The sequence below is a fragment of the Convolutriloba macropyga genome, chromosome 2 (genome assembly GCF_964194025.1).
Source record: "Convolutriloba macropyga chromosome 2, txConMacr16.3, whole genome shotgun sequence".
Lineage (NCBI taxonomy): Eukaryota > Metazoa > Xenacoelomorpha > Acoela > Convolutidae > Convolutriloba > Convolutriloba macropyga.
In genome coordinates, this window is record NC_134469.1 from 60,912,128 (window position 1) to 60,928,182 (window position 16,055).

At 34.5% G+C, this 16,055-nt stretch overlaps 1 protein-coding gene across 4 annotated transcripts in view; it reads right to left on the minus strand.

Moving 5' to 3' along the window:
- LOC142334576 (ankyrin repeat and EF-hand domain-containing protein 1-like) overlaps window positions 1–16,055 on the minus strand; it is a 99,245-nt gene that overhangs the window by 34,039 nt on the left and 49,151 nt on the right. For all 4 annotated transcript variants that reach the window (XM_075382706.1, XM_075382707.1, XM_075382709.1 and 1 more), the window contains exons 11-14: window positions 10,511–10,617; window positions 9,915–10,064; window positions 4,884–5,018; window positions 2,535–2,720 (exon numbers count right to left, since the gene is read on the minus strand). In XM_075382706.1, the coding sequence (XP_075238821.1) occupies window positions 2,535–2,720; window positions 4,884–5,018; window positions 9,915–10,064; window positions 10,511–10,617 (578 nt within the window). The remainder of the gene's footprint in view (window positions 1–2,534; window positions 2,721–4,883; window positions 5,019–9,914; window positions 10,065–10,510; window positions 10,618–16,055) is intronic.

Sequence of the window (16,055 nt, forward strand, 5' to 3'; positions counted from 1 at the left end):
TGAATGGCCACGTACTACATTATAGCTGTTTGAAGAAGGCGCAATCAAATATATTTTGAGTGCCAAAATTTGGCTTGACGGTTTTGACAGCGTTTTCTGGCAAGTTTCAATTGAAATTTTGTTTGTTCTTTGTTGTTCTTTTTAGCCGCTTTAAAAAATGAATAAGGACAGGTCCTAATGCCCTTCTATAGAAGCAGTAGTAATCGTAAATTTGTGGTAATATTAATTGATTCCTAATGGTATTTATTACTTTGAAGTTAACTGTTTCAAAAAAATAATTCAATTTTTTTTACTTTACTGTTTGTGTTCTTTTTTTGTATAATTGTTACCAAACCTTTTTATGGACTGGTCGCATATGTTTTCTGGTGATTTATAAGTTATTTTTGTTTAGTTTTAGGTTTATTTGACGGTATGTTGACTTTGTTATTAAATTTAGTTTTTAAGAGTGACATAAATTTTTTGATGTAATTAATGTTTGTTGTTGTTGTTGTTTGATTTTGCTGTTCGTCTTGACTCGCTTTCTTAATACTGAGATATTACAGCAATCTAATGCATCAATAAATTGTTACTCCACTGAGTTATTTGCTTCGGAGTCTATCTTATCGTTCATACAGAACTTTTTGAAAAAGACTTGGGCTTTTTTGGGATTCGCAAAAAATCATTTTTGGGTTTTTCTATCTGTTCATCATTTGGTAGACAATTATGCCAAAATTGTGGATGGGCGGGGTCGGAACCTTAGGTGCCATTGCACATTACCGAGCTGCCTTGTTGAATTAATAAGTGTTATGCACCTGAAAATGGAGTGTATTCAATAGAGAATTGCCACAAAGGTAATGGGACTCAAGAACGCATTATTGCAACAGACAGTAATACCGCTCAAAGCAATATTACAATGAATGCTGCAAAAAATTAACCGATATTTAGAATCACAAATTTCAACCAAACTCGAAGTAATCAATCATCGCAGTAATCAAACGTTAATAAATCGCTAAATCATTGAAAAAGAATCAACGCCGACAGGACAGACCTCAATTTTCATATGGAGAAAAAAGCATACGAATGAAAAACTACGGTGCCAAAACTGTCTTATACGTTGTAAAAGGTGATTGGGAAAAAAACTAAATCTAATTAATATAATTGATAATTGTTTTCATTGATTATAATAGAGTATGCTGAAAGCAACCGCTGAGCAAAATCTATGAACAAGTTATTGACTGAAAGTTTTCACAGAAAAAGAGCTCAGCTTGGAAAATCAGTCCAAAACTAGAGAAACTACTCAAGGTTTTAATATTTTTTTAGAAATACCACTTTTCTGATCCTTATATAAAACTTTGAAACATCAAGTGGTTTTGAGTGTCGAAAATATTCTATTCGTAGAGTTATTCAAAGTTTCGTTTTCTTAGGCAGAAAGTTTGCTTTGTTTTGAGTAAACTTATTTTCTAAGCTTTTCTTGGGCCAAAAAATTCTGCGGACTATGCGCATTAGTCGCTTATTTGGCACAATCTTTTTTACCCATGATCAAAAAACGGTCACAAAAGCGTGGAACTGCACGCAATAGCTCTCAATATTTCTGTCTCCTTTGGTTTTGAAAAAACCGATAATTTAATCGTCGTTTGAGATTTAATTTCTATAATAAAATGTCAGATGTGGACATTATAGTGACAATTCAGAGCTCAAAAATTTGCATCTGCATAATGGAACAACTGGAAATACCAATTTCTGTAAATTTTTAACTGTGGGTGCAATGCTGATCGCCAGAAACCCCCTGCAATGAGACTCATTAATGCGACAACACCCTGAGCCCAACAATAGTTAATTTATAGTCTTGGCTCAAATTTTAGTTGCCCATTTATTGTTTTACGAGAGCTTGTTTGTCACCCAATGAGTGGGGATACTGTTCAAGCCGACTGTGTGGGTTGTTGAGGACGAAATTTTGAAGACCCGAATGTGTGGGTTTTTGGGAACGAACAAAAAGCAAAGACTCAATTGCGTGGGTACCAACCAATCTGTGGTTACAAGCCTAATCGTTAAAAAGCTTTCTGAGAATCAACTCAACTTCGAACTGAATTCAAGCATGAGTTCCCCATTTTAAAAATTTTCCCCATGAGATTGTAAAAATATTCAAAGTATGTTCCGCTTTTTTAAAAGAAAATAGTCGAAAATAATTGAAACCGACCAAAATTCACAATAAAATTGTCCTAAAATTTGACCAAAACGGCTGAAAAAATGCAAAAATTGTCACCAAAATGAGCTGAAAGCGCAATTGTCTGAAATTTGTCCCCAAAAAATAACTTTTGTTTTTTGTTGCAATATATATGGAATTTGCTGAATTTAGAACCGGAGATGGTTAACGCTCTGACAAAGAAGATCTTTCAAAAAGACCTGACATGTTATAAGAAGTTGTCTGAAGTTGTGTGAACAAAATGAATGGGTCTTGCATACATTCAGGACATTGTGGGAACAATTACACATGATGAATAATGCGATTTAAGGGTTCTGACAACGCTCGTGTGCATTTGTGTAGCTCAACTGACCCTTTTTGCCGCCCTTTTTGTCTTTGCCTCCTTTTTTGCCCTTTCCCTTTTTGTCGTCACTCATCCCTAGGAATCCCATCTTGTCAAACTTGTCCATCATCAGGTGAGCTACCCTCGGGTCTGCCCAGAGCATGGCCACATCTAGTGCAGTGTGTTCCTTCGCATTCTCAATTGTTAATTTCACACCTGAACAATAATTAGCGTTGCCAATTTCACCTTCTGAGGATAAACTATTTTATTTCATGCATCTGTGAAATAAATTTTATTCTTGTATGCTAGAAGTTATTGAATATTAGACTCATATATAAATCAAACTTCAAAATTCGTAGTAAAAAAGCAAGCTGACTGCACTAAGAAAGACTATTGAACACTTCCAAGGCTTTCAGCAGCTTTGGTTGATCTTTTTCAAGATTTCCTTTTTTTCTCGCTAAGAGTTAGCGTTTTTGGCAAACTCAAACTCTTTTTTTATTATCAAGCAAATCTTTTTGTTATGTGGAACAACATCATCAACATCGCAAAAGCGTAAACAGAAGGCGAAAATGAACCTAATCGATTTTGCATTCGCGGATTTTGGTTATGCTGTATTGCGGAAATTATTATTGGACATTTTTCTGTAGCCTCGTTTGAGAAAAAATGGTTCTTTGCAATTTGGCGGAAATTAGTGGCATTCAAAGACGGAAACCACTGATAAAACTTGGTTTACTAAAATCTATAAGTTAGGTAATTAATCTTAAACGGGTGATTTCTGCTTTTTTGAAAGGTGGAAAACAGCCTACAAGGTATGCAGCATAATTTCTACAATTCTTAAGTTAGCCACTTTTAGCTCGATCAAGGTTGAAGTTCATGATATATATCTGCGGTCGATGATAATAAAACATGGTGTCAGGATCATTAAAACGTCTGTAAACTAAGATAAAGAGTTGAAAACTAAAATGTTTAGTTCCAACTCTTTGCTTCAGCAAGACTTAAAAGTAACAAGCAAAAAAACATTGGAGCTGATTTCCCACATCAAGATAAAATTTTGGTGGATTGAAAAGTGGAGGACTATTTATGTAAGATGATATACCATTATATTTGGCATTGTAGTATTGCTAATTGGATAATTGCCGCCGCAATTACCGATACTACAGAGAGTATAATTATTTAACCGTCGCCTTTGTGAACACTTTAGACTTAGTCTAAACTGACGGAATATTAAGAGAGAGCTATGCTGCGTAAATTGCGTTGAGTGAATGAATACATTATTCATAGCCAAATACTGCTGTGTGTTATTTAATACACTATGGAGCAGGCCATACCGGCTGATTCACTGCCGCTATTAATACGCGTACTAAGTGAAGGATACTGAAGCTATCCAGGCCGCTCTTCAGCAGCAAGCCTGAAACGAATATATGACTAAAGACAAGTAATGGTCGGCTCCACGAATGACCTAGGAATTGATTCGGAGCTAGTCATAGGTCTTGTGATTTTTTAGTCGTGTTGACTCAGTTATAAACACGCACGAGCTTAGAGCTTGCTGCTGAAGGAAATCAGACCAAACTCTACCAGCGCGAACGTAAGACGCTTGATTTTCAACCAAAAAAATTTCTCTCTCTCTCTCTCTCTCTCTCTTCCTCTCACTGCTCTTAGAGCGAAATATCTGCTCCTCAGCTAAGAGGGAAATATCAGCAGCGATTGTAAGTCTGCCAATTTTATAGCAAAATAGAGTTAGAATAATGTTCACATCCAGCAGTAAGATGGATTCAATTTATTGATTAAGATTAGATATCCCACCATATTTTCAAGTAAGATTTACCCCTTAATTGTGCTATATCCTTTCTATCTATTTTCTAATTAATCTTTATATCTTATCAATTTTATTTTCTAGCAAACAACACATAGATTTGGAAATTAGCAAAGAACATTGTGAGCATATAATGAGACTTATTCTAGCACGAAATTAAGGTCGCTACTATAATATAGGTTTAGCTCTAGTGTGGTAATTAAGATCAAGCGAATAAAATCCCTACCACATCAGAGTTAAAACCATCCTCGTAGAATCTTCATCAATGAGCAATTCAACGGCTGCGTTTTCCTGATAGCTCCCCTGACCTAGTCATATTAAAAAACCGGAAAATTCCAATGTACTGCACTGCAAAGAGTAGGCTAAAATGATATTAGGCGAATAATTTGTTAAATACGGTGCAGTTGCTGATTTATGTCAGTTAAAATTGCAAGTTGCAGATTGTTTCAAATGTATCTTTTGCTAGCGAATGACGCCTCTACCAGCAGTAGAATTATGGTTATCAACAGTATCATCCTTAAGGATAGCTATGAACCCTGTATTATAATCAGCTATTCTGCTCGTACCCTTTTCGAGTAAGTACTCGACTACGTCTGCCCTAGATGACTCTATGGCTCTCATGATAGGGCTGGCTCCGTGCATTGTCACTGCATTCATGTCTGCTCCCGCGTCTATTAACATCTGCACGATCGGCAACTGACCTGCAACAACAAAAAAATACTTTTTGCAGCTCTGTTTTTAAAATGATACTTAATCAAACTACATGATAAAAACAAAATTTTCTTAGTTCGATATTCTTTTTAAAGACATTGCAAACTTTCATCTGAAATTTGAAACATCAGATTTGAACAAACATTAAAATTTGTGAGAGCTAATCCTAAACCAACTTCAGGTTGCGCGCTGAAAAATACCCAAAAAATAATCAAACTTCCCAAAGAACACAAGCAATTCGCTTTTATCGTTGTCGTCATTTCGGCAGAATAGGAAACATGTGTTGAAAATTCCATGGTGTTTTGTTTCAAAGCTTCGGTCCAAACACTTTATCACTTTATTAGACATGGCCGCAGCGCTTCGCAAGTAAATTATTTTGAAATTCTCCTGTCAATAAATTGTTTTCACTTTGCTATTTTCATCTTCACTTCCAATGTCCCCATCACATTTCTTTTGTTCTGGACTGCATTTGTCATATTAAAGAACGAAACGGAGCATTTAGCCCAAACAAATTTATTGTGCAAGTCACAGTCTGGGTCAAGTGAAAATTTCAAATTTGGTTGACTTTCTGTTCCGACCCACTTGTGGAGGAGGAAATATATACTCAAATGGGTTTTTTGTACAGTCAGTTTTCGCCAATCGATATATTCATCCTAGAGAGTTGAGACTGGTATCATTGGAAAGCTCGTCCAGCGTAGATTATAGAATTAAAAAGATTTTATTTTAATTTTAGTTTCTTACAGTGAGTAATCGAGGTTTAAACTTTTGGGAAAAGTAGAGTGAATTCCGTTGTTTTTGTTCACATTTTCCGTAATTTTTGACAAAATTTTAGTCAATTTTGCTAAAACTTGGTTAAATTTTTCAAAAAAATGTTTTTGGTTTTTTGGTTTTACGTTTAAGGATAAAAAAAGCTCGCCAATTTGTTTTATGAGTTTTTTTGGATTAAAACTTTTGCTAAACTTTTCCAATTTATGATTTTTTAAATCAAAAAAGGCTCCAAATACGCTTTTGTTTTCTACTCGGTTTAAACTTGAAGGAAATAAAGACCTAACATCTTCCGCCACAATCGTTGAGAACTCCAAAAAGATAGCGTTACCTTCGCTTCCTAGGGTTTTGTGGAATTCAATTTTTACCGGTTTTCGAAAAATAAACCTAATAATTATACAAAATGAATGATTAATTTGTGGTTTATTGGAACCTTTCATCTGCTAAATGATCTATTTCGCCAACATGCGGAATAATTATTTTTCTTTGTGGTAGGCGCAGAAAAATCAGGACTAGGTTAGAGCGCGGTCTTTTGAAAAATTTTTTGCAATTTTGTTTTTTATGTTGATTACTGACCAGACAGATATCAAATCACGGCCCAATGAATGACAGATGCTATTTTCAACAAATAGAGAAAAATTCATGGTTTTTATGGAAAGGTATTTTTGAACATTTTAAATGATTTTTTATATTTGCATTCATTTGTCATTTTTTTCTGCAGCCCCATGACAATTCCTTACTATTTAAAGATTCGATTAGGTTCTCAAAGAGTTACAAGTGGGCCTATACAATGCCTTCAGTCTTTATCTAGTGCCGATTTTGAATAGATTTGTTTTAAGAGAAGGTCAAAGAAGTTTTTAAATTTGTCATTTTGTAATCATATTTTTGTCCATATGTAGCTTAGTCTCATTTTAGACAGGGTAAAATCTATTCCAATCGAAAAAAATAATCCTTATAGTGATCTTATATTAAAATAATGGTTTTGCGCTTTCTTACTAAGAACTTTCAAAAAAACTTTGTGCATATTTGCATATTTTCCTGTATTGTAGATAAAAACATAGCAAGTGGGCGAATACAATGCATTCAGTCTTTATCTAGTGCCGATTTTGAAAAGATTTGTTTTAAGAGAAGGTCAAAGAAGTTCTTAAATTTGCATTTTGTAATCATATTTCTGTCCACATGTAGCTTTGTCTCATTTTATACAGGGGAAAATTTATTCCAAGTGAAAAAAAAATCTTTATAGTGATTTTATATTAAAGTAACAGTTTTTTGCTTTCTTACTACAAAATTTCAAAAAAGTTTTGTGCATTTTTGAATATTTTCCTGTATTTGAGGTGTTATTTATTTTTTGCGGCAATCATATTAAAATTGGATCCAATTGGCATTAGGAGCAAAACAAACATTTTCAATGATTTCCGTGAATAGCTTTGCCGTTCTCTCAAAAAACTTTGTTTTTTTTTGTCTTTGGTTTTTGTCTTTGTCTGTAATTGTCGTTCTTTTCGTTTTCGCGCGGCATATTCCTGTCAATCAAAAACTCTAGCTGCTTTTATAGATTTTTTCAATGAATTTATTTACTCGTATCAGACTATAGCTAACAGTTTGTAATGATTTTCTTTCAATTTTTTCAAATAATTTTGTATTTCACAATTTTTGCATTTTTCCTGTATCTTTGGTTGTTCTTTATTACCTTTTCAACTTATCACATTAAAGATAGCCCCATTGGCGTTGAAAAAATGCGCAAAGGAACCTGTTTAAAGATTTCAGTGAATAGCCTATAGTTTTAACGGCTGCGCATCCGTGCTCTCCACATATTTGAAAGGATTTTTGTTTTTAACTCTAATTGTCGTTCTCTTAGTTGTTGTTAGGAATATTGATAAAAATCAAAGGCCTTGATTGACCCAGAGATGTTTAACTGAATCTATATCCTGTCCTTTCTGGTTTATAGCTGACGGTTCTAAAATTTTTCAATTAATTTTTTTAAATATTTTTGTGATTCCCAATTTTTGTTCTCATTGCTGTCAACAAGTAATTACGACTATTTATTGACAAAATTCATCATTTTTCTATAGCTCCTAACAATAATTTTGCTCTTGGTTATGATGTGACAGATGTCTACTGAGCTTAGAAATGGGTTTTCATAGGATTTTCGTGAGTTTTTGATACTGGTCAATATTTTTTCTTCTTTTTGACGTCTTTTCCTCAAAATTACTTTACCTTGAGAACCCAGTTGAAATCAGAAAACGCCCAAGCTAATTCTTCAATCCATTTTCCCCTGTTTAAAGTTTCTTATGGTTTTCAATGCAATATGGATATAATGGCTTCAACACTGTGGCTTCTAAAAACTGTTTGTGAATTTTTGATTTCTGTCCGTATTTGCTGTTTTTGTCATTCTATGTTTTGGTCTCAAAAATAATGAGCACATTTAGTTTCCTGAACTGTAACAAATCGATCTGATTTTGTTTCAATTTGAAATCTTATGGTTTATTTGAGTTTTTGAAAAAAAAATCAGTGAAAAATCAGTGGGTTTTTGAGCTTTGTCCCTTCTATGTTATTTTATTCATTTTTGTAACAAGAATTATGTAACGACAAGTCGAATTCTCTTTCCAGTAAACCAAACTTCAATCTTTATAATAGTTTTACTTTCAAATAACGCTTTCTTGGCTTCGGCTCTACGCATTTTCATGAGAAAAGTGTGATTTTCGAATATTTGCCCATTCTGAATTTTTTTGTTTCCTTTCCACACTATCATACTAATGGGTTGGAAAAAATAACGTTGCATAAGTTTAAGATTATTGATGCTTAATATTCTCCATGAATAGCCTTCAGTTTCAGTGGTTGCTGCACCGCGTTCTTGTTAAATTCATTTTTTTTTGTTTCGTTTTTGCTGTGGATTTTGCAGTCGTCCGACATATTGCGGATAACGGCAATCCCAATTGCTTCGTATGACGTATATATTAGCCTTCCTAATGAGCCGAGCTGATACGAAGTGGTTTCAATCAATTTGAAATTGCTTGTTTTCAAAAAGAGAAACATATTTTTGAAGTTTGTCCTTTTTTGCTCTTCTTTTTCGTTCTGCCAACGAGTCGCATTATTGAGAGGTCTTATATTTTATCCAATGAATATCCAATGAAGTACCGGTTGATTTGTTTAGATCGGATTTTATCTGATTCCTTTTTCATTTTGTTATTATGTGTTTTTTTAAATATAGTTATCGAGTTGTCGTCGTAATTAAGGTTTGCTGTTATTTGTTTTTATTTGTGTGTGTCTTGTTAATTGTTTGTTGAAAGATATGTAACCTTGTTTTTTTTGTTTAACCAAATTTAACCATATTTAACCTTGCAAGAGATAAAGGCCTTATAGACTTTAAAGATTATTGGCAAATATTCGTGAATCATTTTTTCTCCTGCAAAAATTGTTGATCCATCATAAGTTTCATTTCAAAACCGCGTTCTTGTTAAATTCCTTTCTTTTGTTTCCTATTTTGCTGTGGATTTTGCAGTCGTCCAACATATTGCGGATAACGGCAATTCCCAATTGCTTCCTATGACGTATAAATTAGCCTTCCTAATGAGCCGAGCTGATACGAAGTGGTTTCAATCAAATTGAAATTGCTTGTTTTCAAAAAGAGAAACGTATTTTTGAAGTTTGTCCTTTTTTGCTCTTCTTTTTCGTTCTGCCAACGAGTCGCATTATTGAGAGGTCTTATATTTTATCCAATGAACATCCAATGAAGTACAGGTTGATTTGTTTAGATCAGATTTTATCTGATTCCTTTTTCGTTTTGTTATTATGTGTTTTTTTAAATATAGTTATCGAGTTGTCGTCGTAATTAAGGTTTGCTGTAATTTGTTTTTATTTGTGTGTGTCTTGTTAATTGTTTGTTGAAAGATATGTAACCTTGTTTTATTTAACCAAATTTAACCATATTTAACCTTGCAAGAGATAAAGGCTTTATAGACTTTAATGATTATTGGCAAATATTCGTGAACCATTTTTTCTCTTGCAATAATTGTTGATCCATCATAAGTTTCATTTCAAACCTTTGTATTTCTATCTAAGCTTCTACAAAATAATTTACAAGATCTTACCCAAAAAATTCCAGAATCTGCGGGGTTACTAACCACTGTGGCACGCAAAGTGCAGTGGGGTCCAGAAGAAGTTATCCTTGCTGTTCACGTCGGCTCCTTTTTCCAGAAGGAATTGTGTCATTTGAATATTACCCTGGGCACAAGAGGCCATAAGAGGGGTCTTATAGTACTTGTCACGTGTGTCTAAACAAATCAATCTCAGAGTAGCATGATTCAACCGATATCTCCTGCATCGTGTATATAACTTCAAAAAGATGCAATTAACGAACGGTATTATTATCAACCAATTGAACAAATCTAATCACCGACCAAATCAGAACTTTTTCATGCAGACATAAAATTAGCTACAGCTATTGTAACGACTTGTAATATAATTGACGAGAAAACTGGGCACCAGATTGTGATTCAAAATACCCGGACAAAAGTTCTCTTCCAGACTGTTTGTTTTCCCATAAAGACCCCCCCCCCCCGTTGTTACGTCAAATCATATTCCAGGCACACCTCACGAATTACCTTTAGGTGTGTCAATTTTATTGGCCACTTCTACCACAAATGATTTTAGTGAGTTACACTTTACGACGTAAAGGAAGAAGAAGCAATGGCTATAGCAGAGAGAGAACGAAAAGTACCTGGTGGAATTTGGGCAATGTCTATTGCGTATTTGAGGGATTCGAAGTCATTGGTTCTGGTGGCATCCGTGATGCCCACATAGGAGTTGCCTGGGTCTGTCATGTACCTGCAAATGAACAAGCACACTTCACGTTAACTTCAAATATATATGTAAAAAAACATCATTGCACAAGACATGGATAGACCAGTTTGGCATATCTAAAATAGGCCTACAGCTTTGCTCTAACTCATACTATGAATACTTTGACCCCGATAGATAAGTCTATTTCACGCGCAGAAATACGTAACTATAGCGAATCTTAACGCTGTAGAAAAAGAGCTCCAATCGGATCCGCCTTACTTGATTTGGTTTCTTTTTTTAGCAGGTAGTTAAAAATGCTAGGAACACGAAGCAATTGCCTCTCTGTTTCGCAATCAGAATTGCCATTGTTGCCTGCCTGCTCTAACACAGAGTTCTCACAAGCTATGCCGCATGACTCAAGAAGTGATATTTATGTTACACAGTGCGATGCTCTGCAAATCAAATAATGGTCGTTAATAATTTTTGTTAATAACAAGGAGGCTAACTAATTTGCATTGGCAAATAATAATCTACATTCTTATGCCTTATTACAACAAAGAAAGATTACATTTAAAATTTTAAAAAATGGTGTCAAATTTTGATTTAAATTTTGGTAGATTCTTTACAAAAAAAGAGACGTGTGATTGAAAAAGGGTTAAGCTCAAACTTCCTTATTTCATTAGAATGGACACTAAAACTAACGAAACGACAAAGTTTGTCTAGTAAAAAAATCGCTAAAGTAAGCGTTTAACTTTACCAAACAACAAGAAGAGATCAAGAAATGAACTTTTATCACGTTTGCAAATTAAATCGAAAACAGAAACGTTCCTTAAGTAACAAATTCATTATCATCAATTTTCTGTGAACATATTTAATTTCGATTAATTTTAAAGTTTTCAATTTAGAATTATAAGCAAATGCGGATTTTTTAAAAATGACCTCTGCACTCACTTATAAAACTTGCGTTTACTTAATTTAATGCAATTTTAAGCTTTTATAAATCATTTAAAAATTTAAGCGTATCACGTTGCTTGTTTTGGGTAACATTTCTTTATACAAGTATAAAGCTTGTTTTGAGTTCACGCCATAACAATGTCTCTAAAAGGCTGGCAAAACCAAAAAAATGTACTTTGCATGATGATCAGATTTGCAAAATTTTACAAATGAGCAAAGGTACTGCACAGAACCTACTTGACTTTACCCTCTGTTTTCTGGTTTGTTGTTCTTAGATTAGGAATTTCCACGCGCCAGCTGAACCATTAACATTACGAAGCAGATGTATACCCAAATCGTCACGGGCAGATATGCCCGATGCGTGTATCTCGTGTTCATTTTTACTATGTTAATACATTGAAAGTGGAACAATATTGCGGAAAAAAGCTACTTTAGCAGAAACCGGCAAAATGGAATGAAATATCGTATCCCGTGTTCGCAAAAGTGTCCTAATTTTAGCCGCGAAATACAAGTACAAACTTAAAAACCTATTTTTTGCACAAGTTGTATCACGCATCTGCTCCAACTATGTATCGATTTTTCGCACGCAATGTAGCTCGATTTCGCATATAATCCGCAATTAAGCTTAACTTAATTACTACTTATTTAATTAAGCCTAACTTATTACTATTAGTAGTACTTTATTACTACTTTATTACAACTTATCGTCTTTTATTACTACTTATTATTACTTATTAGTACTATTTATTACTACTTAATAAACTCGGCCAGTCCCACATTGATATACAAAGTTTTTGATGTGCGAGGGATTTTTCGGGAAAAAAATCAGTTTTTGTGATTGCATATATTTAAAGCAATTTAAAACTTTCAAAGCTGTAACTAAATCTTTATTGCATGCTCGAAATGCGCGCGAATAGTAGATACCTAAATTGAGCGGAAATGTGCTACAAGATTTGTTACCTACTTTTCGCACCGAATGTTCTTTTATTTCGCAAAATTGCCGGAACCCCTTTTGCGAAAAGTAAGATACAAAATATGTCTCCTAATTTCGTTCATTGTATGTATCTAATTGTCGAGCCAATTTCTGATTTAGCGACAATTTAATGCATTAAACGAGCCGCCCAATTCAAAATTATATTATTTGTCTGATGAAGAATTCATTTCCTTTGACATAAAATTTTAATGAACAAGCATTAACAGATTTTGTATCGCCGTTAAGCAGCAACTCTGAAATTCTTGATTCTGGCAAGGAAAAATCACAGGACATGAAAACAGATATTACATGAGATGAAAAACATTTCACGGAAACACCATTATTAATAAATACTTGAGTTAGATGTAGATGGTAAGAATAAAAGGACATCACTGTATACCTGAACATAATACATAATAATTTGTAGACGAGGGGATAATTGTTTTCAGACTGTACAAGAATATCGAAAAACATGAAGACAAAACACACTCAAGTTTTTTCGACTGAAAAAACCTAGAATTTCTGCGCAGTGAATATTCAATGCAAATTTACTCTTATGGTACCTGGAGTCTAAAACTAAATTTTGGCACATCTTCTTATGCAGAATAATGGATGTACCAATAAACCACCCTTTCAAAATGTAAGTTGATTAAAAGACAATCATACAACTAAAATTTTCCAAATTTTTCGAGTATGTTGCATCTTTTTATTGGTTGACCGCAAAACAATCTTACAACGAAATTTAGCAGCAATTTATTATGAACCTGTTCACACAATGAAAACTTCAAGACAATAAATAAACTGGATAAATCAGAGGAACACGTCTAGCGACTTTTAGTATAATTTTTTTCCTTATTATACACAAAATCAACAAAACCACAAGAGTTCAACAGAATAGCGTAGTCTGCCCGCATTGAGTTCCAGACCGAAATGGCCTCTGATCAGACCATCCCAGACAAAAGTGACCTCTGATCAGACCAACCCAGACTGGTTTGTCCTCTGATCAGACCAGAGTGCGCTCTAAGCTCCGTGTGCGCTTAAAGTGGGATCGAGAAGTTCCTCTGATCACACTAGTATGCGCTCAAATTTCACCCCCTTATCAAACGAGTGTGCGCTAGAATCCGCCTCTGATCAGACTGAAGTGCGCTCAAAATCGCCTCTGATCAGACTGAAGTGCGCTCGAAATTGCCTCTGATCAGACTGAAGTGCGCTCGAAGTCGCCTCTGATCAGACTGAAGTGCGCTCGAAATTGCCTCTGATCAGATTAAAGTGCGTTCAGAATAGTCTGATTAGAGAAAGGATTTGAACAAGAAAAAATGTCAATATTGTTAAAATATATTCATTTCATGTAAATTGATATTTTCAGAAATACAATCAACTAAGGAAAAGCTTATTCTAAAAGTATTGCTAATTTTAAAAAATTCCAGGCGCAAAATTTCGGTAAATGGAAAGCAAAAAATTGTAATTTTGACAGACTGTGAAAAGTCTGAGATTTCATTTTTTCGATGCCGATATGTTTTTTATCAAGTTTCAACAATCTCGAAACAACATCACAAAGCACAAGCAATTCAGTAGTTTAATAATTTGGGCAGATTTCAAGACGAAAACTTTAAAATTTAAGAAAAAATTTTTGTCCAATTTTGTTTCAGTATTCACCATTTATACATAAACATAATCTCGACAAATCTTTGAAATAGTTGCTGTATAGGTAATCCTCATATTAGTTTAATAAATTTCCATTTGTTTATTGTGATTCCCATCAGAAGTTGTAAGAGATAAAAAACATTTCACGGAAACAAAATTATTTAAAAATACTTGAGTTAGATGTACATGCTAAGAATAAAAAGACAGCATTATATACCTGAATATAATACATAATAATTTGTAGACGAGGGGATAATTGTTTTCAGACTGTACAAGAATATCGAAAAACATGAAGACAAAACACACTCAAGTTTTTTCGACTGAAAAAACCTAGAATTTCTGCGCAGTGAGTTTTCAATGCAAATTTACTCTTAAGGTACCTGGAGTCTATAACTAAGCTTCGGCACATCTTCTTATGCAGAATAATGGATGTACCAACAAACCACCCTTTCAAAATATAAGTTGATTAAAAGACAATCATACAATTAAAATTTTGAAAATTTTTCGAGTATGTTGCACCTTTTTTATTGGTTGACCGCAAAACATTCTTACAACAAAATTCAGGAGCAATTTATTATGAACCTGATTACACAATGAAGACTTCAAGACAATAAATTAACTTGTTAAATCAGAGGAACACGTCTAGCGACTTTTAGTATAATTTTTTTCCTTATTATAAACAAAATCAACAAAACCACAAGAGTTCAACAGAATAGCGTAGTCTGCCCGGATTGAGTTCCAGACCGAAATGGCCTCTGATCAGACCATCCCCGACAAAAGTGACCTCTGATCAGACCAACCCAGACTGGTTTGTCCTCTGATCAGACCAGAGTGCGCTCTAAGCTCCGTGTGCGCTTAAAGTGGGCTCGAAAAGTTCCTCTGATCAGACTATTGTGCGCTCGAATGTCATCCCCTTATCAGACGATTGTGCGCTAGAATCCGCCTCTGATCAGACTGAACTGCGCTCGAAATCGCCTCTGATCAGATTGAAGTGCGCTCGAAGCTCGAAGTTGCCTCTGATCAGACTGAAGTGCGCTCGAAGTCGCCTCTGATCAGACTGAAGTGCGCTCGAAATTGCCTCTGATGAGATTAAAGTGCGGTCAGAATAGTCTGATCAGAGAAAAGATTTGAACATGAAAAAATGTCAATATTGTTATAACATATTCATTTCATGTAAATTGATGTTTTGAGAAAAACAATCAACTAAGGAAACGCTTATTCTAAAAGTATTGCTAATTAAAAAAAATCCCAAGTACGGGAAAAACATTTAATTGAGTATGCCATCAATTCGTTTTTTGACTTAATAGATGAACTTAGACAGCTTTACATAATAATGTCTTGATCTGAAGTTAATCCCAAGCTTTTCAAAAGCGGACCGACCGGAAGTTGCTATCAGCTGGGCCTCTTGTTTCTAATCCACCCATCAGGCTCTCGATGGGTCTCTGATCAGAATGCTTCTGTATTGTTGACGCTTGGGAGAGACAACCACAGTCAGTAAAACAAAAACAAAAAAAATGAAGAAAAAATTTGCTCGAATCGGCCTCTGATCAGACTAGTGTGCGCACGAATCGGCCTCTGATCAGACTAGTATGCGCTCGAATGGGCTACTGATCAGAAAATTGTGCGGTCAAAGCTGCTTCTGGTCAGACCGTCCCAGACCAACGTGACCTCTGATCAGACAAATTCTAGATCATTGTCCAGCAAAAGTGCGCTCGAAGTCTTCTCCAGATCATGTAATTCGAGCGCATCGAGAACATGTGTGCGCTCAAAGATGGTCTGATCAGAGGTAACTTCGGTCTGGCCACCTCAACCTGGGTGTCTGTCCCGGAAACTATTTATGCCGCCGAAGTGTTTTAGCTTGGATTTTGTTTTAAGTTTTCCCAAAAACTCAAAAATTTTCGTTTAAAGAACA